The 21,260-nt window shown below is 35.6% G+C and overlaps 1 protein-coding gene across 1 annotated transcript in view; it reads right to left on the minus strand.

Annotated features, from left to right (window-relative positions):
* PREX2 (phosphatidylinositol-3,4,5-trisphosphate dependent Rac exchange factor 2) overlaps positions 1 to 21,260 on the minus strand; it is a 283,911-nt gene that overhangs the window by 47,069 nt on the left and 215,582 nt on the right. Inside the window, exon 35 of the mRNA XM_072804340.1 lies at positions 20,281 to 20,395. Coding sequence (XP_072660441.1) covers positions 20,281 to 20,395 — 115 coding nt within the window. The remainder of the gene's footprint in view (positions 1 to 20,280; positions 20,396 to 21,260) is intronic.

Raw genomic sequence — 21,260 nt, forward strand, 5'->3', positions numbered from 1 at the left:
TAAAATCATAAGCCTTTTTAAGTTTAAAGCCATAAAAGGCTCAACTGACATGAGGTTGACAGATCAGCTTCTCCTCCTCCACATCTTTCTCTGTACTCCTTATTTGACTCCAATTGACCTTCAAAATTACCTTCCTAAAGCACAGAGAGGAACATTTTATTACCTTGCTTAAAGTCATTCAGATTTCCCCAGTACCCAAACCCTACAATTTGGGCATTCAATGCCTCTCCTAGCAATCTACCAACAGACTTCCTCTTCCCATCTCTCTTATCTCCCTCTTTGCCCTGCATGTTCATGCTGGATTCCCCCAAAACAATACCCACCCACAGGAAAACCTCCACACCTTCTCTCATATTATTCTATCTACGTGGAATCCCCTCTCATATCCTCTGCATGTCAAGATTCTTTTGATCCTTCAAAATCCTGCTCAAATATGGTATCTTCTTGGGAACTTCCCAACTGAAACAAATGTATCTCACTATATGACACCTGATTGCACTCACTCTGTCATCTTTGCTAGACTGCATACTCTCAGGGGACAGAGAAGCATTTTTTTTTTTAAATTTATTATCCTAGAGTACCTGGGTGGCTCAGTCAGTTAAACATCTGACTTCAGCCCAGGTCATAATCCTGGGGTGCTGGGATCATCCCCCCATCCAGCTCCCTGCTCAGTGGGGAGTCTGCTTGTCCCTCTCTCTCTGCCCCTCACCCCTGCTCCCACACTCTCTCTCAAATAGATAGATAGATAAATAAATAAATAAATAGATAGATAGATAGATAGATAGATAGATAGATAGATAGATGGATAGATAAATAAATTGTAATCTCATAACCAAAGATGGTCCTGGACACATGGGAAAAAATTGTAATCCCATAACTTGGTATAGTATTGAAGTAAATTGAATTTTATTTCATTCAAGCTGCAAAGAAGTTAGTTACCATACTAACAAGCAACTGAATATATATGTGACTTAAAAGAGGAAAATAAATATAATAAATACTTTTAAAAATTTATTTATTTTGGGAGGGGAGGGGCAGAGGGAGAGGAAGAGAGAGAATCACAAGCAGATTCCTACCCGAGCATGGAGCCTGACATGAGGCTTAATCACATGATTCATGAGATCATGACCTGAGCCAAAATCACAAGTGGTATTCTTAACCGACTGGGGTTAAGCATCCCAGGTGCCCCAAGAAATACATTTAATGTTTAATTTATAGACAAAATGATTATTATGCATGTTTTAAGAAGGATATTTGAGGGAAAGATTCTTTTTAAGTTTATAAATATTAAGCTACATCTCAATTAACACTGAAGTACAATACTTAAAGGAAAGTGTTTAAGAATCATTGGAACCTCTAATTAGAAAGGAACAACACCCCTCAGTGAGAGACAACTATGACCAGAGGGTCCCTGGCAAGAGTCACAGTAGTGTTGTTTCACCTATAAACAACTCTAGCAAAAAAGGATCCAGCAAAATAGTTATTTAGTTATGAATAAGAAAAGATTAAAATAAACATGATTGAGCACAATTACATTGAGATTTTAATTGCCCAACTCCTAGCTTTTATATTTTTATACTAGAATCTATAAAAGAGCTATGTTTCTCTTTATTTTGTAAAATTCAAGGCCCTAAGTACAGTATTTAACACACACTCAATGTTAGTTAATATCATAATTGCTATTCATTCTTCAAAACTTTTACATAAAAATTATATATAAGGCATACAGTATGACGATCTGATATACATATACGTAGTAAAATGATTACTGCAGTCAAGCTAATTAACATATCATCTCCTCAGTTGCCATTTTTTTTAATGAGCTGAATGGACATAAATTTACTCTCTAAAGCATATTTCCATTGCTCAACATAGTATTAAGTACAGACACAGGTCCATACATTACTTCCTCTTCCCTTTCTTCTCCTTGTTCTTCTAGATTCCATATATAAGTGAGACATATCGCAATCCTCTTTGACCTATTTCACTTAGCATAATGCTTCCTGGTTCACTCCACTCTATTCTGGTCTGCAAGTCTCTACAGAGAAATCCACTGTTTGCCTATGGAGGTTTCTTCTGTACATGAGGAATATTATTCTTCCTGCTGTTTTAAAACTCCTTTGTCTTTGACTTTAGACAACTTTATTATAATGTGTCTTGGAGAAGATCTTTTTGTTTTGAAACTTTTGAAGGGCCTATGTGCTTCATAATCTTGGATGTCCAAATCTCTCCCCAGATTTGAAGTTCTCAGCAATCATGTCTTTAGATAAGCTTTCTGAGCTTTTCTCCACCACTTTACTTTCTGGGATCCCAGTAACATATAGGTTGTTTCTTTTAATGGTATTCCATAATTTATGTAGGCTCTCTTCACTCTTGTTCATTCTTTTTTTCTTTTTCTTTTTATATTTTCAAGTATCTCGTATTTGAGTGCACTGATTTTTTTTCTTCTGCTGTTAAGCTCTCTATTAAATTCCACAGTTAAATCATTGTATTTTTCAACTTTAGGATTTCTGGTTTTTTTTAATGGTTTTTATTTCTTTTTTGAACATTTTATTTTATTCATGTATTGTTTCCCTAATTTAATTGTGTTTGCTTGTACTGTGATTCACTGAATTTCTTTAAGAGAATTATTCTGAGTTTTTTTGTCCAACCATTATAGGTCTCCATAATTTAGGGTCAGTTACTGGAGATTTATTAATTTACTTTGGTGGTGCCATACATCCTTGATTATTCATGATCCTTATGGTCTTGTGTTGGTGTCTGTGTATTTGAAGAAGTAGGCAACTCTTCCCATCTTTATAAACTGGCTTTCGCAGGGAAAACTTTTTACCAGCTAAACCATCCAGAGATTCTGGGGTAAGAAGGGGCATCTGGTGGAGTCCATGAATGAACAAGTGATGCCTTAGTCAGCAGGAGGCAGGCTTGGTATTGAGTCCACAGAGTTCAACGATGCCTGGTTCCATAGGAGCCTCTCTGGAGCCTGGGGTTTGTAGGGATTGGCATAGGTATAGGCCTGGTTCTAGGGTTCGTGGTGAAGTTGGGTGCTCACTGCACTCTTTTTTCCCCATGGGGAGTGTGTTTCTCTTTAGGCTGGGCTAATGAGGTTTGGGGGAAGGGTGGTGGGGTTAAAGTAATGCATATTTTCTTATTTCTATGATCCACTCAGGTACTATAATCCTTCACCCAGAATCTTTTGTTCCTGTTAAGATATTTTTGTTCATGTACAGTTGTTCAAATTAATGTTTCTGTAAGTTGAGGAACATTGGAAACTACTATGCTATCATCTTGCTGGCATCACTTTCCATTGCTATTCATTCTTTAAGACCCACCTTCAATATCACCTCCTCTCTCAAACTTCTTCAATATCTTTAGGGTAAAAGGCTCTTCCATTTCCCTAGCACCTAGTACATTTCCTAACTATCCAGTGAGATCTACTGTTGTGTACTGCAAGGATTTATTTACATCCCTCCTAACTAGAAGCACCTTGAAGACAATGTACAGTTTATCTTGATTATTTCATTACTGTGCACAGTACTACCCACAAGTGTGAATGCTTGATATATTTTGGTAGAATAAATGAACTTCCTAAGTTTTCTAAATTAAATTTCCTGAATTTATTGATAAGTGACAGTTCTAAACCATTTCCAAGGAGAATGGGTCTTCCTTAAAAAAAATAAAAAGTCTGTGCCAAAAAAATTGGAAACCATCTACATGAATGGTAGCTATTGGTCAAGAAAAAAATTGCCAAGCATAATAAATTTCCCCCATCTCAGAATATATATACACTCTATTTTGCTTATGAACTTTATAATAGGAAAAAGATAACTGTAGGAAAAAGGTCACTGCCCTATCTTTAACCTCCAAAGTGCTTAATTAAAATCAGCTGAAGCAGCATGGAACTATCACTGTCTTCTACAGTATTAAAGAAGACAACTATTCAGAAGTGAGTCTCATCTTATAAATAACCGTAGACATCTGCTTCAGAGGGAAGGGCAGGGAAAATATAATAAAACTAGAAATATGAATATACAGATATTAGAAAGATGTCCTTAGCAGAATATGGGAAATGAAAATGCATTAACTAACTAATGAGACTGTCTTTTGGTAATTTCATTCCTCAGATGAGCAAACTGATCAAAGGTAAGTTTTAAAGAACTATTTGGAATTGAATATAATCTCCATGAAGGCAGGGACTACATCATATTTCACGTCTGCCCTGTATCTTAAACACTCCCGAACCCAAAGCAGTTGCTCGGTAAATATTTGTAAAATGAAGCAATAAGTAAAAAATTTAAGAGCAAATGAGAATCAATATTGATTAACAAGGAGTAGTCTCATGCACTACTGAGTCCTTCCCACAAAGAACAGTAAGTTCGAGCAACTTCATTTTTAACTAGATGAACTACTGAGAAGTAAATAAATTTTCACTGACTCTGTATCTTTCAGATACTGTTTGATAATCTCCTTCCTCTCCCATTTATATTTCTCCCAAAGAAGTGTAATTTGCTAATCCCACTTCCAAACTTTCAACCTATTCCCCTCAACTGATTGTATCCAGACCTCTACCTACTACCCTTCTCAAAACATTCTCCCTAATGATGTCAGGGCCAATGACTTTACACTGGCCAAATCCAGTGGACAATCCCAGGCATTGTTTGAATATCTTCTTATATTTAGCACTCTTGGTCCCCCTCACTTTTTTCACATTCTCTCTTCACTAAGTCTTTTGACATTGGCCTGGTGCTTTGTTGGTTTTCATATTCTCACTTAAGCTGGTCTTTTATGCCTCCTCTGTGGGCTCCTCTTCCTTACCTACTTACTCTTCCAGCATGTTTTCTGCGCCACCTCACTATTCTCACTGTGAACACATTCCTGAGTCATTTTTTTTCCTCTAAGAGACCCAAATATGTACACTTCTAAACACCAGATTTGTGTCTTTGTTCATTTGTTCAATGAACAATAATAATAATTTGTTCATTTGTTTAATAGACAATAATAATAATAAGTTGGGCACAATGGCAGGTACTACGGGTAAAAGGGTGAAAATAAGACAATTATTTACATGTAAAGAACGTACATTTGAGAAAGGACAATAAACAGGTAATTCCGGTTCAGTGTGATAAGTGATCCAAAAAGGTTTAGCAAAGTGCTAAAGTACATTAGTGAGTATTAGGACAAATAGGCAGTAGGCAAAGGAATGAAGGGTCTTTAATGCATAAGGAGAATCTTAAGAGTGAAAAAAAGAATTGTCCATTGAGATCATGGAGTTTAAGTCTGTAAAAAAGCTACTTGATAACCTGGGGAGAGGGGAAGGCATGAAGAAATGGCAGTTGGGAGATTACTCAGCAGATATAAACTGCAGTTGAATGAATGAATAAATGAAAGAAAGAAAAATAAAAGGAAGGATAGAAATTAAGAAAAAAGGAAAAGAGGGCAAAGAAAGAAAGGATGAGGAGATAGAGAAGAAGACAAATGAGGGAGGGGGGTGGGTGAGAAAGGGAGAGAGGGACAGGGAGGAGAGAGAGAAAGAGAGAGAGAGACAGACAGAGCCTTAACCCTTATTTGTCATGGAGCTACTATGTTGTATTTTTGGTAGTAGAGAAGAGGCAAATGATGTGAAACTTAAAAGACTTGCCCCTTGTCCTTATTGTTGATAAACTACTGTAAATCTCCCTAAACCTCCTGAAATCCTATGGCATTAAGAGACTTGAGAGTAAAACAACAAAAACAACAGAACAAAACAGCTAACCCTTCACTCTGGTTTTCTGTACATAAGAATATGTTTCAATACTTTCATTTGATTATTTTGACAAACATTTTTTGAACATCTATTTGGGTATCAAGCAATGTTCCCATGTTTTAGGGATAAATCCATGAACAGGTTTCCCTCAGGGAACTTGCATTCTGGTATGCATAAGGTGTTAACTTGTCTTTCCTTTCCTGGTAAGGGTCCGAAGAACCTGACTGCAGCAGACTTTGTGGGACAACAGAAACCCCTAATGCTGGCTCTTCCTGCATCTTCTTCTCTACTATAGTGAGGCCCTGTTCCCAGTGTTGTCTTCAATGACATTTTGTCACCCCGACACAGGGCAAACTTGCTCTCAGACTCTGCCCTCAGCTCACTTTCCAGTTCTCACCCTAGTTTAGGGAGCACACAAAAACATAGGAAAGGTCAAAGCTACATCTCACACTAGTAATTATTGCTTTTAAATCCCAGCCCATGTCTTTCAGCTAAGTGCCACTGAAAATGTGGTCTGCAGGCTTAAGTAAAGAATTTGTCAGCAAGAATTTAGAAATTGTGTAACACTTTACACTGTCTCAACACCCAAAGCATTCAAAAGCACTTATTTATTGAACAGGTTACAGACCAGTGCAGTAAGTCACAGGTGCTGTGAGTCACAAAACAGCCATGCACAGTAGGGCTGCACAGCAATAAGTGATATTTGAAGGTTAGTTTGTCAGCTATAAACCAAAAGTGTATAAAAATTGAAAACAAACATAAGAATTTGTTTTTATCTAAAACTCATCACCTCTATGGTCATTTTAATTATTAATCAGAATTTTTTAAATTGATGGTTTAACATGAACTAAATTAGCAAAATAAAATTGGTAATATTTGTCCATAATTTACAGGTGAGGATACAATTTCACTGGCTTTTTGTTAAGAACTTGCTCTTAAATCTTTTTTCCCCTTCCCATCAACATATCTCTGTGAGATTGGTTTTCTTCTACTGAGTTATTAAAACAAGCCTGGAAAGAATTTAGGTGTACATTTCCCCCTGCAAATTACACTGACATCCTAACCTAGGTTAGTTACTAAACAAGAAACTAGCTCATTTCTCATATTAAAAGCTTTAAATATTGGTATGCAGTGTTGTTCAAAGTATAAAGATATACAATATGGGGAATTACAATTTCATTTTTATTTATTTAATTTTTAAAAGATTTATTTATTTTAGAGAGAGTGAGTGTTGGGGAGGGGAAGAAGGAGAGAGAGAATTTCAAGCAGACTCCCCACTGAACATGGAATCCAACTCAGGGCTTGATCTCATGATCCTGAGATCATGACCTGAGCTGAAATCAAGAGTTGGAGGCTTAACTGCCTGAGTCATACAGTCATCCCTCATAAATTTTATTTTTGAGTGCAGAATAACAAGAATGGCTTTAAGCAATCATTTATTAATTGCCTAAAGAATCCAGTAGCATTCAAGATGCAGTAAAGCAGAGCTAAATGCCATTATGTTCCATTTAGTTTTTAATTACACATTGTATAAAAAGTTCCTGCTTCTAGCACTCTCATCCAAGGTGTTTGGAAGTGTTCCGCCCTCTTATCCATAGCAAAGCTGGGCAGCCATCTTTTCTGTCTTGGGCTAAATCTAAGACTGGAAACACAGCTAAGGCTATGTATCCTTCTGGATAGTTTTCCACGATCTCCTCTTACCGTTTTAGTTTTCTGGTGTGAAATCAAATGCAGTATCTGGCTTATTCTCAGGAGCATTTCTGTGCACAAATAAGGCTCTTCTAGCTCCATTTTGCATAGTTTTTTAAAGCAAGTTCTTTGTCCCACTGGGAGACAGTTCCGTTCCTTCTCCACTGGGCAATGAGGTCAGCTGTCCCAACACACAAAGACCTTGAAGAAACCAACGGGTTTCCTTCCACATAAATCCATCTCTAGATACAAGTCTTTGTGACTTGTTACCCTTTACATTAAGCAAATACTGAAGATTGTACAGACTTCCTTTCAGCTAATACAACAGCTTATGAAGCATCACTAGCTCCACTGGACAAATAAGGAAATCAAGGCTCAGAGTTATTAAGAACTTGACCTAAGTTGTATGACTAGTCAAGAGAAGAGCGGGGACTGGAATCCAGATTTGACTGACTCTCCATCCTCAGGTATATTAATGAAGCAGGCAATACCCAATCAGCAGCTCTCTGTTTCTCCTTATTCATATTACTGCAGAAATTCCATATTTATTTCAAACTAACTAAAAAAATTTTCCCTATGGCCTAAATGTCACTTGGTCTATTAAGATTATTTCTGTTTTGTGGGCACCTGAGTGGCTCAGTGGTTGAATATCTGCCTTTGGCTCAGGTCATGGTCCTGGGGCCCCAGGATTTAGTCCTGCATCAGGCTCCCCATAGGGAGTCTGCTTCTCCCTCTGCCTATGTCTCTGCCTCTCTCTGTGTCCCCCAATGAATAAATAAATAAAATCTTTTTTAAAAAAAGAATATTTCAGTTTTTTTCTCATTTGGCTAATAAGAAACGCAATGAATGTCATTAGATCTACTAAAAATGCTTCTCCTTAAGACTAGCAAGGGATTTGTTCATCAATTATCCTCCATTGTGTTTTCTGAATGTGTCTGTCTAATTTTACATCTGAGTTCACTGATATCTCAAGTAGGTGAAGTTCAAAGCTTATACCAAGTGAAGAACATCTAACTTACTATATGGCTTTTAACTTATTAATGTATACATAATTATATAAAAAATGCTATGACCAGAATAGAACTATAGGCTTATAATTTTACATGACTAAAATCTTAATATTTGAATAAACAAATGAAAATATCTTAAGCTGGGTATTATTCTATTAAAATGTTTAATATTTAATTATAATCTGTCATTTTCATTATATAATTTTAATAATATATTATTATATATAATATTACACAGTATATGTTTCAATACCTTATTTAGGAATTTGATGCAAAGAACATGACTGATAATGCATTTTGATGATTTTTAAAATATATGCAGATGAATTCTCCTTCTTTGACACTGTGTAACATTCCATGAGGTGCATTCATTACAAGGGCAGAAATACATTAGTGAGTTTGAGTCACAGTCAAAGATACTTTTGTTTTCAAATAACAGTGAGATCCAACTACATTAGTCCCTTTTGCCTTTTTCTTCCACTCTGGTCTTTGTCATGTCTTCTTCTCTACTTCTACAGCTATGGAAACATTTCTTTTCAGAGAAAACAAACCAGAATGCCTCCTAGTCCTTTAAAACACCTAAAAATTCTCCATTTTTTTTTCAGAGGATTTCACATGTTTGTGTTGTACTTAACTCTTTCATTGTAAGTAATTAAAATCCCATTAAATCATTTCCCTAAGGCACACCCATTAATACTGGGATCATTTGCTACTCTGGAGAAGCAGTGGAGCACTGTAACAAAAGTGTCCACTTTAGAAGCAGAAATAACTAGTTTGAGCCTTTGCCCCTACTGCAGTTACCTGACTTTGAGCAATGCATTTAACTTCTCTGTATGTGAGGTACTATCGCCTGGGAAATCTCATGCATTATTATTATTTTTATTTACCTTTTATGTGAGTGTTTCCAGCCTACTGGATAGAGCCTCTTGAATGCAAATGCTCTGTCTAAAATCCAGTTCAATTCAGTATGTTGCCACTCTCAATCTTGAAGGAGATTCTTCGGTTTCCTCCCCATATGGGACAATGATAATGGTGTCCAATCCAGGGTCTCTCTGTCTCCCACCATGTGTATTCAATGAGGAAGACTTTTTTCTTACTTCTCAAATATTTCTAAAATCTATGCCTTCCTCTCCATCTCCATTTTTATCTTCTGAGATGCCAGAACTATTTTAGTAGCTTCCTAACTAGTCTCTCTGACTCTAATCTTGTTCTCACCCCTAATTTGACCTCAAAGTGTTCAGTTTAAAATGCAACCCACCACTGACTCCCCCTGAACTGCTTAGAACTCATAAGCACCTCTCTAACATGTGTGAGCCTAAGCTCCTCAGTGGCATCTATGGTCCTCCTGCTCACCACACCTGCTTCCTTTCTACCCTGCCTCCTGTATTGCCCCATTATGTTTCTGCAATATCTTTGCTCAGAATGTTCCTTCCCCCTGAGAAAGCTTCTCTACCCTGCTTCTCCTAGCCCACTAGCCATCATGTGTCAAAACTACTCCATTGTGAGCTCCTCAGTATTCCCTAGGTGTTCCTCTTCTGTGTTTCTGGGCATCCTGTTGCCTCCACCATGGTTTTTAGTAGGGTATTTAAAAACAGCCTGTTTACCACATTCACTCTTCCTCTCCTTTCAGATTCTCAAGGACATATTGTTTGATTCATCTCTGCATTCTCAATGCTATACACATTCCTGCACTTGCATATAAGTGTACAATCAATACTGTTGAACCATAAAGAATACTCTCAAAACACAATGGGAGTGGCTAAACACTATGTAATGTCAGCACTGACATTATAGTCCATACCATTCTCCAAATATTCTGCTGAAGTCATCATGACATCAGTCAGAAACCCACTGCTGTTTATACTCTTCTGTCCTGGCTTGACTGCCCCAACTTTTGGTACATACAAACATTTATTAGACACCTATTAATAGATACCTTATCAGCAACGATAAAAGAAAAACACAAGGTGAAAAGGAGAAACAGATACACATAAAAAGAATATAATGCATGATATGTTGTTATAATAGAGGTGTACAAGGAAATATAAAGAAAAACACTAAGTTAGGGGAGCTGGAAAAACCTCTTGGGGGTGAATTTTAAGGTGTGCCGAGAGAGATGGATCGGAAATGGCCAAAGCAATTTAGCAAATTAGAGTCATTCTGGCTGAAATTACCAAAAACCAAAAAATATATTTGATTTTCCTCCTGAATGACTGACAGAATGACACAAACTTGAATCTACAGAAGACAGAATTTTGCCCTCAGTTGAAGTTGGGTGGTCCATGTAAGTAGACAACCAATTTTATAAATATAATGTTCTATGCTTTACACAAATCATGATCTTCAGTAAATTCATATTACTTCCTTCTAGGTCACGAATGATTATATCTTCTGAATCAAAAGCTTTGGGCCCAAGCTAAATTTCCTGACTGGTGTATGGGCAAAGCTTCCACAGTATATCCACCAAACAAAATTAGTCTGAAATGTCAGCAAAAAGGAACTGAACAAAAGCAATAGGAAACAATTCACTGGAAAAGCTTGACTAGGATGACTTGAATACAATTTTTTGAAGACTGTCCTTGTGATGAGCTAGAAACGTCAGCAGAGTTAAAAATAAAAATCAATCTTGCTTATATAGCACTGACAATTTTTCCTCACAGAGTATATTTCCCTAACTGATTCTTCAGGGTATGCTTATTTTCTATGTGACACTTCCTAGCTCTCGTTTAACAAAGAAACTTTGTAACCAAAGAAACTTTGTAAACCAAAGAAAATTCTGAGCAAAAAGAATTTTGATCTTCCTTTTGTTTTGGTGAAAACAATAGCATTTTTTTCTTTTAGCTTTGAGATAGAGACAATTCTCTTCAGAATTTTTTTTTTAAAGTTATTTCAAAGATGATCTGTTTATCCTTGTCAGCCAAAATATCTATTCATCCTTGATAAATATTATCACAATGAAGGATTTATCACAAAAATGTGAAAACACAGTTAATTCTAATCTTATTTGTTGCCCTTATCTAAAAATTGCATTAAAAATTCCCTTAACATAACATAAAAATAAAGATTAGATATAATTATGGCTTCTCATAAACAAGTGAATTCATCTGAATGCAGACAAGAATAAGTACAGTCCAGATAAACTAGAGACTATATGCATAAATGTATATGCAGTCACATCACTTCCCAAAAATAATAAATGATCTCAATAACTAATATACATGCATAAATGTATATGCAGTCACATCACATTCTCCGTAATGGTGGCAACGTTTAATAGAATTACAGTATTCTTCAAATAAAGAAGAGATATGTTGTTCTCAAAAGTGTCACTATAATTTCAACTTTATCTGGTCTTGTCCCCTGTGAAATTTATGAACCTTCGCTACACTGATGATTTTCTTGAGAGAGGTCTCCAACAGAGTCAGCATCTGTACCCTTCAAATAGCCCTAAATCTTCTGGATATAAAAAGAAGTAGACTGGATACTGGAATAAATTCAATAAAATGCTAATAGCACAAAAATAGAAGACCATTACATTGCAATTAACCTGATTTCCAATTCAATTCATCTATTTTTATGGTACTTACTATGTACCAAGCACAGTGGAGAACTAGGACCTGGTTGCCCTCATATATATTGAGCAAGGCAGGTAAATAACACTCAAGTCAAAATAAAACAAATGAAATCAAAGAGATTGTTAAGTCTTAAAAAAGAAAGTGATTAATTTCAGCTGAGGCTATAACTGAAGGCTTCCTGCAGGAAGATAAATTTGAGATGGAGCTTAAATAATTATACTCTTTTAGCACATGGGAACAGAGCTGAAGCATGCCCTAGGCGACAGCTGGCTTAAAAGAAATTGAAGAAGAACTGTTAGTGAAGGAGGTATGGGAGGGATTCTGTTCACACATCTGTCTCACGCCCCTTTTCCTCTTGAATTCTAGTCTCCACACATGTTAGATTTTCTCCTTCCCCTTTCAGGATTTTTACACATGCTCTTCCCTCTGTTAGGAAATACCCCTTCTGCATACCTTTATCCCCCATTCCCTGTCCCTTAAACACTGCAAGCCCAACTCCTCCTTCAAATCTCTGCATAAACATTACTTCCTCAAATCATTCATTCCCAAAACCTTCAACCATCTTCCCATCCCACCCCCAATTAAGACTGATCCCTTCTTACACACCTACATAGCATCTTACATATTCCCTATATGTTTTTCATATATTGCTGCAAATTATGAGTAAAGATTTTCTTTAATGTTCATCATAACCCACATGTAAAATTTTCCTGTATGGCAGCATTATCTTGTCTACTGTAATGGCCTCAATGTGAAGTGCTGTTCCTGGTACCTGGTGGGCATGTAAGATCTGTTGAATAATTATCATTATCCAGCAATTCCTTTAGATTTACACTGTGTGAGAATCTATCATTTACATATAACTTACATTCTGTAAATGTTAAATCCTTTATATAATTCATATATAGAAAAGGAGTCTAGAAAACTTTTAAGGCTTATGAATGAATTCAACTTTTTTTTGTAGACTTAGATGTTTTTCTCTTGCTATTGAAGAATGACTTCTAATATAAAACAAAATTCACAACCTGGAAACTCCATGTTCCTGGTCTGAAAACAGAAAGAAATTGAATATAACATTTAGTTTACAGCTTGTCTTACAGAAACAGAAATATGGATGCATCTTAAAATATAAAAAAAAATGAAATTCAGCTGAAGGACAGAATAAAAAACAAATATAAAAGTGCTATGGAGGAGATAAATATGCATCTGGAGTGTTTCCAGTTAATAAAAAAAAAAAATCACATCATCTAATAGCTCTAAAAGCTGCAGCTTTATAAAAAAAAACAATTGGAGGATAAAGGCATTATTTATATTCTATTTAATGTTCTCTGTCTTGCTTTACTTCCTTCTCCCTCTCTTACTGCCTCTATCTCAGATTTCATTAAATACATACTCCTGTTGATTTAAGGTAGCTTTCACAGTTCTTCATCAATAGAACAACCAAAATACTCCATTTCAAGCTTGGATATACTGTCTGCTATCTAAACAAGGACTAGGTAAAAGGGTTTTGTGGATTAAAGACTCTGAGGGAAGATAGAAAACAGGAATGGGGGTGTGATCTTATGAGTAGAGATAGGGTGCAAAGGCTCAGGTCCTGATGTTCTTTATTTTCTCATGCTGTTTGATAGCTGTACTTAAAGACATAAAGTGGCAGTGAGTCTATGCCACCCTTGGTATCTGCCTTATGCCAAGAGGACATATTCACTGACATTTCTTTTCCTTGGAGGTAGAAAGAAATGACACATTTCATGGAGGCGCTATCATGGGAATACTCAAACACATACATACTTCTGGCCAGACATTTCTCAGCTGAAAAAATTGTTCAAAATATATGGCTCTGAGATTGGTATCTGTATAGCATTTCTTGTTAACAAAAATAAGATTTCCATCTTCATTCTGCTTGTTATATAAACTACACTTTGGCTTTTAATTAACTTTAAAGAAAATTCTTTATCCACAAGGGTATACCTTAAGAGAATATAGGCTTTGAATAATTTCTTGCCTTATTTCTGTAAAGAGATGAATTTACATTTAGATATCCAAAATTATAAGCCCTAAAAATTCAGTATGCAGTTATCACTTCCCAAAAATAATAAATGATTTCAATACCTAATATACAACTTGCTTCCTTTTACTTTTCTATTATAGTTCACTACTGATTTTACACTGAAAATAATATTTAAAAAAATAATCATCTAGACCTCTCAAAATGAAAGGAGTACTTTAATACACAGAATATTGTTCCCATTTACATTACATTTTATCTCATTGGTCACCACGCAGTGGTGTTTTTGCCAATAAGTAGGATACATTAAAATGAAAGGGCTTGATAATGATAAATGACAATTATGTAGGGCAGGAAAAAAATGATGCTAATGGGGAAGATGGCTCATGGCCAGAGGGAATAAAGAGGAAAGCCTGACATAGAAGAGAGAGAATGAAACAGCATGAGGATGGAGAAGGCAGGGAATACGAATCCCCTTCCTCCTAAATTTCTTGATAAGAATTTCTGAGTTAAACATTTTATGTTATTATTTCTTTGTTTTTTTTTCTTCTCTAATTTTTAAATTTAAATTCCAGTTAATTAACATACAGTATAATATTAATTTAAGGTATAGAATTTAGTGATTCATCACTTACACAGAACATCCAGTGCTCATCATAAGTGTAATCATTAAATCCCATCACCTTTTTAACCCATCTCCCTGCCTATCTTTCCTGTAATAACCATCAGTTTGTTCTCTATAGTTAAGAGCCTGTTTCTTGGTTTGCTTCTCTTTTTTTCCTGCTACTTTCATTTGTTTTGTTTCTTAGATTCCACATATAAGTGAAATCATATGGTATTTGTCTTTCTCTGACTTATTTCACTTAGCACAATCCACATCTTTGCAAATGGCAAGATTTTATTCTTTTTTATGGCTGAGTAATATTCCATTGTGTATATATGCCACATTATTATCCATTCATCAGTCAATGGACATTTGGGCTCTTTCCATAATTTGGCTGCCATTGATAATGGTTCTGTACACATTGGGGGACATGTATCCCTTTGAATCAGTATTTTTGTATCCCTTGGGTAAATACTTAGTAATGCAATTGCCAGATCATAATGAAGTTCCACTTTTAACTTTCTGAGGAACCTCCATACTGTTTTCCAGAATGGCTGCACCAGTTTGCATTCCAACCAACAGTGCATGAGGGTTCCCCTTTCTCCATGTCCTCATCAACACCTATTGTTTCTTGTGTTGTTAATTTTATCCATTTTGACTGGAGTGAGGTGATACCACATTGTAGTTTTGATTTGTATTTCCCTGATGATGAATGATGTTGAGCATCTTTTCATATGTCTGTTAGCCATCTGTATGTCTTCTTTGGAAAATGTGTATTTATGTCTTCTGCTCATTTTTAAACTGCATTATTTATTTTTTGGGTGTTGAATCTTATAAGTTCTTTATATATTTTATAAACTAATCCTTTATCAGATATGTCATTTGCAAATATCTTCTCCCATTCCAGTTGCCTCACTGCGTTTGAGGAAGCATAGAAGACATCAGGGAGACCCTTACATGGCATTATTTCTAAATAATCAAGAACTTTGTCTGATTTGGCATGGGAGGGTAACATTTTAGAAAGAGCTATTAAACATTTCTGCTGGCTCAATCTTGTTCATCAGAGATAACAGCTAAACCACAGTATCTTCAGGCAACCAGTGTCAGGGCTATGATGCATATGGCAAAGACTCCCAGGTATACTGCATGGTATTTCCACAGAGACTGGAGGAGGAGTGGTCAGACCAGCTGGCTCACTTCAAGCAAACTTCAACCATTTTGGATATTATTTGCAATAGGAGCATAAGATACAAATGGACAGCAGTAATTCAACAAAAACTTTCCACTGGCTTCTGCATTATACTTACAATAAAATCTATATTGCCTACAATGGCCTTCAGGCCTACATCCAAGTCTCATATCTCTCTCAACATAACATGCATCATCCTTCTTAACGTCTAAATCCTCCTCATCTCCTTTGTTCCTCAAACATAATAAGCTTATTCTAGAGATTACATATATCAATTCACTGTTTTGGGAAAGACTTTCCTCTAATTTTGACAAGTCTGTTTCCTTTTGATTAGGTTTTCTGTCCAAATATCACCTAATAATTAAGTCATTGCTAACTACCTCTTCTAAATAACCAATGTCCTAGTACAGGAACTTGTTTTAGTTTTTCTTCATAGCACTTTTCACTATCTGCAATAATTTGTTTATGGATTTGTTTACTTATTCATTTTCTGTGTTTCTTGATATCATAGGAATGGAAACTTCTTGAACACTGAATCAATGAAAAAATGATGGTTCAAAATCAGAGCAATTGGGGGCACTTGATAGCATCTGACACTTTAGTAACAGATCATGTATTTTCAGTGTATCATGTTCATTCCAGTAACAAAGACGGCCTAACATAGCACAAAAAGTATAGACTCTAAAGAGAAAAAAGTCTGCAATTTAAATCTTGGTTTTACTACTTATTATCTAGGTAAATTTGTGTAAGTTTCCCATTAAGTGAAGATGATAATATGGAACAAATTGGTTTATTAAATAATCCACATAACTCACCTAGCATTATGACTGACTAAATATGTTCTAAAAAACTGATATATATTACAGCTGTTATTATCTTTTATTTTAAGTGGCAAATTATTTCCTCCTATTCTTTGCTGTTCTGGAGAAACCTCTATAATAGAATGGAATCCATTGTTCTTCTTGTATAGCATCCCTACTTTGCACTTTTTGTGACAATCTATTGATCTTCTGTGGTGCTAAGCCTACCCAAGAATAGGCACATGACTTAGGTCTGGCTAATGCGTGCCTCCTCAGGTCCTTTGCTGGAACTCTTCATGGAGGAGTATTGGGGGTAGACACCTTCTCTTCTTTGAATGCAACACTGGTCTTCATTGACCATCTTTACCCATATTTGAAACAACCTTGCCTAATAATGAAGCCCACACAGAGGAAAGAAGTACCAAGGGACAGGGAAAGAAAGAGATTTTTGATGACCATACCCTTGGAACCAGCGGTGCCTAATGCAGCCACACCCCTGGATATACTTGTTATATATGCCAATACATTATTTTGTTTATGTCAGTTTGAGTTTGGATTCCGACACTTGAAATCTAAAGAAAGTTTTCTAATAAAACACTAGTTTACTTATGTTTGTTAGTTTATTGTAAGACTAAGGGGTTAAAAAATGCCTTTTCTGAGGTCTAATTAGCAAATAAACAAATTAACATCCAGAACGAAATGGTTCAGTGAAAGTGTTAAAAAGGCTCTGGGCTACAAGGAGCTAGGGACACCTGAGGGCTATTTTTCTACAATGGACAGTAAGAGCCCCTTTAAAGAAATGGTCAGTGTTGGCCTGTGGCTCCCCAAACCAAGAACAGATTGCCTAAAAGCAATTTCAGAGTATTTGTGGTTACAAATAACAGGAAAAAAATAAGTTAGAAATTAACACCCTTCTTCAAGAAATAAGCAGGAAGAGAAGGCATTACTTGAAGTAAAGAGGAAAATAATTGTCTTCCTGTGCAAAGGAAATTAAATATGCAACAAGTAGGATATAGAGTAGCTAATTACTGACAAGGGTACTAATTTGTACTGAGGGGTTTATGTGCTTTTCAAAATATTTTCTCCGGAAAAGATACATTAAAATGTTTTCTTATGTGAAGAAGATAGCAGGCATTAATATACATGCTGTTTTTCTTATTAAAGAATTTTAAACATCTTATCAGGTAACTGTTATATATCAGCATCTATTACATTTCTGTTTTTTAAAAAATATCCCAGGGTGTGAATACATCCCCATTTCTGTCTGCTCATTATACCTAAATAATTTAATGCAACTACACTTACATTTTAAAGAACTTCTTATGCAAAATACTTTGATAGACACCATAGGAAACACCAAGAAAAAAGTATCCCTCATTTTTTTTCAAGTATTCCTCATCTTAAGGAGCTTATCACAGAATAAAGATGATGAGAAATCTGTACACATAATTGTATCATCAGGGAGAAAAGCTAAATTTAGTAGTAGTCATAAATGAAGCAAAATGAAAGACTGACAGAATGATCAGACATTCATTTAGCCTAGGGCAGTGGTTCTGAAACTTGAGTGTGCATGAGCACTACCCCAAAGGCTTGTTACAGATTGCTGGGCCCACTTTGATATCCAGGATCTAGGGAATTGGTTTGCAATTCTAGCCACACATCATAATCTCCTAAGGGACTTCCACAGAGTCTAATGCCCAGGTCTCATCCCAGCCCAATAATGAAAGAAAAATAGTTTATGAAGAAAAGTATACTAGAGCTGGACATTGAATTATATGAATAGTAGTTTTATAAACAGCTGGAGATAGAGGACACAGATGCTAGGTGTATGGTGAAAAGTAATAGTGGAAGGAAACTATGGTGCATGATTGGAAATGAGAGTACAGCATGGCTGGACCATAGGTGGAGAAAAGAAATCTCGGATCAAGTCATGGAAGACCCTTTTAAAAAAAAAAAAGATTTATTTCTTTATTTCAGAGTGTGAAAGTGTGAGTAGGGGGAGGAGCGAGGGAGAGGGAGACAGCAGACTCCCCACTGAGTGATGGTGGGTTCCATCCCAGGACCCTAAAATCATGACCTGAGCTCAAATCAAGAGCCAGAGCTACCCAGGCACCCCAAGTCATGAAAGATCCTGACCGCCATGCTTAAGGAGGCTGTGACTCCTTTATGGGGCAATAAGAAATCACCAAGTCTTTTGAGCAAGAGAGTAACATAGTAAGATGTGCCTTAAAATTATTATCTGGAAGCAAATTCCTGAGTAGATTAAAGTACCACAGGGTCTTAGAGACAGGAGATGGTCAGGATGTGATAGCAATGGTTTGGAACTATTCCTCAAACTGGACTCAAGAGGTGTCCTTAGGGGACCCGTGTTCTGTACAAATGTTTTAGTTTTGTATCTTTATTTCAAAGAGTATTTGATCAGTTACAAAGACCAAACTTGTCTTTTGTGATGACAGTCCTCAGTTGAAGATTTTCACAAGAGGGAGCTTCAGCTTCTTCAGTGTTTTCTTTCAGTGGACACAGTAATAATTCAAGATTAACTTTTTTGTTTTTCCCTGTTGGGAGTCAGTACCTTGTATAGTAAACCTTTGAGAAATAGTGATCTGGACAAAGTAATAAAATGGGGGCAGTCCAAGGGACATTTTATTCAGATTCATCAGGATTTCCAAAGACATTTTAGGAGGAAGACAAAATGGGAAATCAAAAAGATATTGGGGGCTTTAAGGCTGAGAGCTTCACTGGTGATAAAATGATAGAAGAGAATAGGCATCTTAAAAAAAGGACAGGTTTGTGTGAGGCAGGGGGAGAAAGACAAAGCATTTATAGTGAAAGAAATCCTACCAATTGGTCATTACTCCGAGAACCAGCTCCTTCCCATATCCGGAATTTTAGGAATTAATTTATCTTCAGAATTTAGCCATATAGTGGACAAAACCAAGAAATGTCATGATAGTTTTTAATTACTAAAGCATAAGTTAGAACAAGAACATTTTTCTTCTAAAAATAAAAGCTATAATCTGTAAGTAACTTAAAAGATGACCGGTGCACAAAAGAATTCATAAGGTAGGAGGGAGTTATAAATGCTAATAATTTGTTGAAGACTAAAGCTTTGAATTATAACACACTTCCCTTTCACTTACTGTGGTTTATTTTCCCTGCCATGGGTCATTTTCCCAGTGACTATTTTTAGAGGGGAAAAAGAGCAAAATCCAAAAATTAATATATATATTTGAAAGTAGATATTTTTCCAATACCAAGTACATGCTGTGTCATATCTTCTGTGTTAACCATATTCTTCTCTCTGTGTCAGGGTGCCAGGTGTTTAATGGTTCATAAACCTATTTTATTTACCCTTAATCCACTGGAACCTCCTAAGGGACACAGCTATAAAATATCAGTGCTTTCCCTTCCCCTGGAAATGGCCTAATAAATAATTTTTGATCTTCTTCAGCAATTAAGACAATGGCATGAAAACTTTCCAAATATTTTTTCTTTTTAAAAACTGTAGTCATTATAATATTTGAAATACTAAACCCTAAATAAAAAGACTTTATATCAGAAAGAGTATCACCATCAATCATTTAATAATGAGTATGTCAAAAACATAATTCATCTTCTTCTATCAAAATATGAACACTTACTGGTTTAAAAAATTAACAATTCCATACCTGAGCTTCTGGTTGTATTGTTTGACTTTTTCCAGTGAGGCTGCATTTATCTGGGCTTGAAATTCTTCCACCGAAACATTATCTCTATAATAATATCCTTCCATGCTCTCCAGTGCTGTGTAAACAAACAAGTAAAAAAGTTCTCCTTCATGTGATTTCATAACTCAATTTCTCTATATTTAGTGTAATCTTAATGATTACTAGTAAATGTATTTAAAACACTGAATATGACCACACATGCGGGAATCTATCTCTCACCAGTCCAAAAAGGAATGAAAATTATTCCTCTCCTCTCAAAATAAATATCAAACACTCGGTGATTATATCTGAGTAGGCAACAGTAATTTTTAATTTAAACTGGCTTCTATTTTTAAAACATTTTATATAAAAAAAATTTTATATTCAGTTTGTGAAGCTGACCTCAAATTTCACATATTTTTACATGTATATGTAAAATATGCATTTATACATATTTTACATGTATACGTGTGTGTATACATATGTATACACACACATAAGTATGGGAAGCAGAATTGTGTGTTAACATACATAAGAGTAAAAAAGTTGAAATCACTGCTCTCCATGTATACTCACATTCTTTTGTAGCTGCAATTAAATTATGAAATATTAGTGTAATAAATTTGAAGTATAGATAATCTTAGAATACTACCTTTATTACAATACTTAATCTAGTTAAAATAAGTAAGTATAATCATATATATAACTTCCCATTAATTTTAAACATCCTTGATTAAAATTGATTTCCTTTCTGCGGCATCTGGGTGGCTCAGTGGTTGAGCATCTGTCTTTGGCTCATGTTGTGATCCTGGGGTCCTGTATCAGGCTCCCCGTAGGAAGCCTGCTTCTCCCTTTGCCTATGTCTTTGCTTCTCTCTGTATGTCTCTCATGAATACATTTTTTAAAAAATTTTTAAAAAATAAAACAGATTTCCTCTTAACTAACATTTTTGGTTAAGTATT

The sequence above is a fragment of the Canis lupus genome, chromosome 28 (genome assembly GCF_048164855.1).
Source record: "Canis lupus baileyi chromosome 28, mCanLup2.hap1, whole genome shotgun sequence".
NCBI classification, from domain to species: domain Eukaryota; kingdom Metazoa; phylum Chordata; class Mammalia; order Carnivora; family Canidae; genus Canis; species Canis lupus.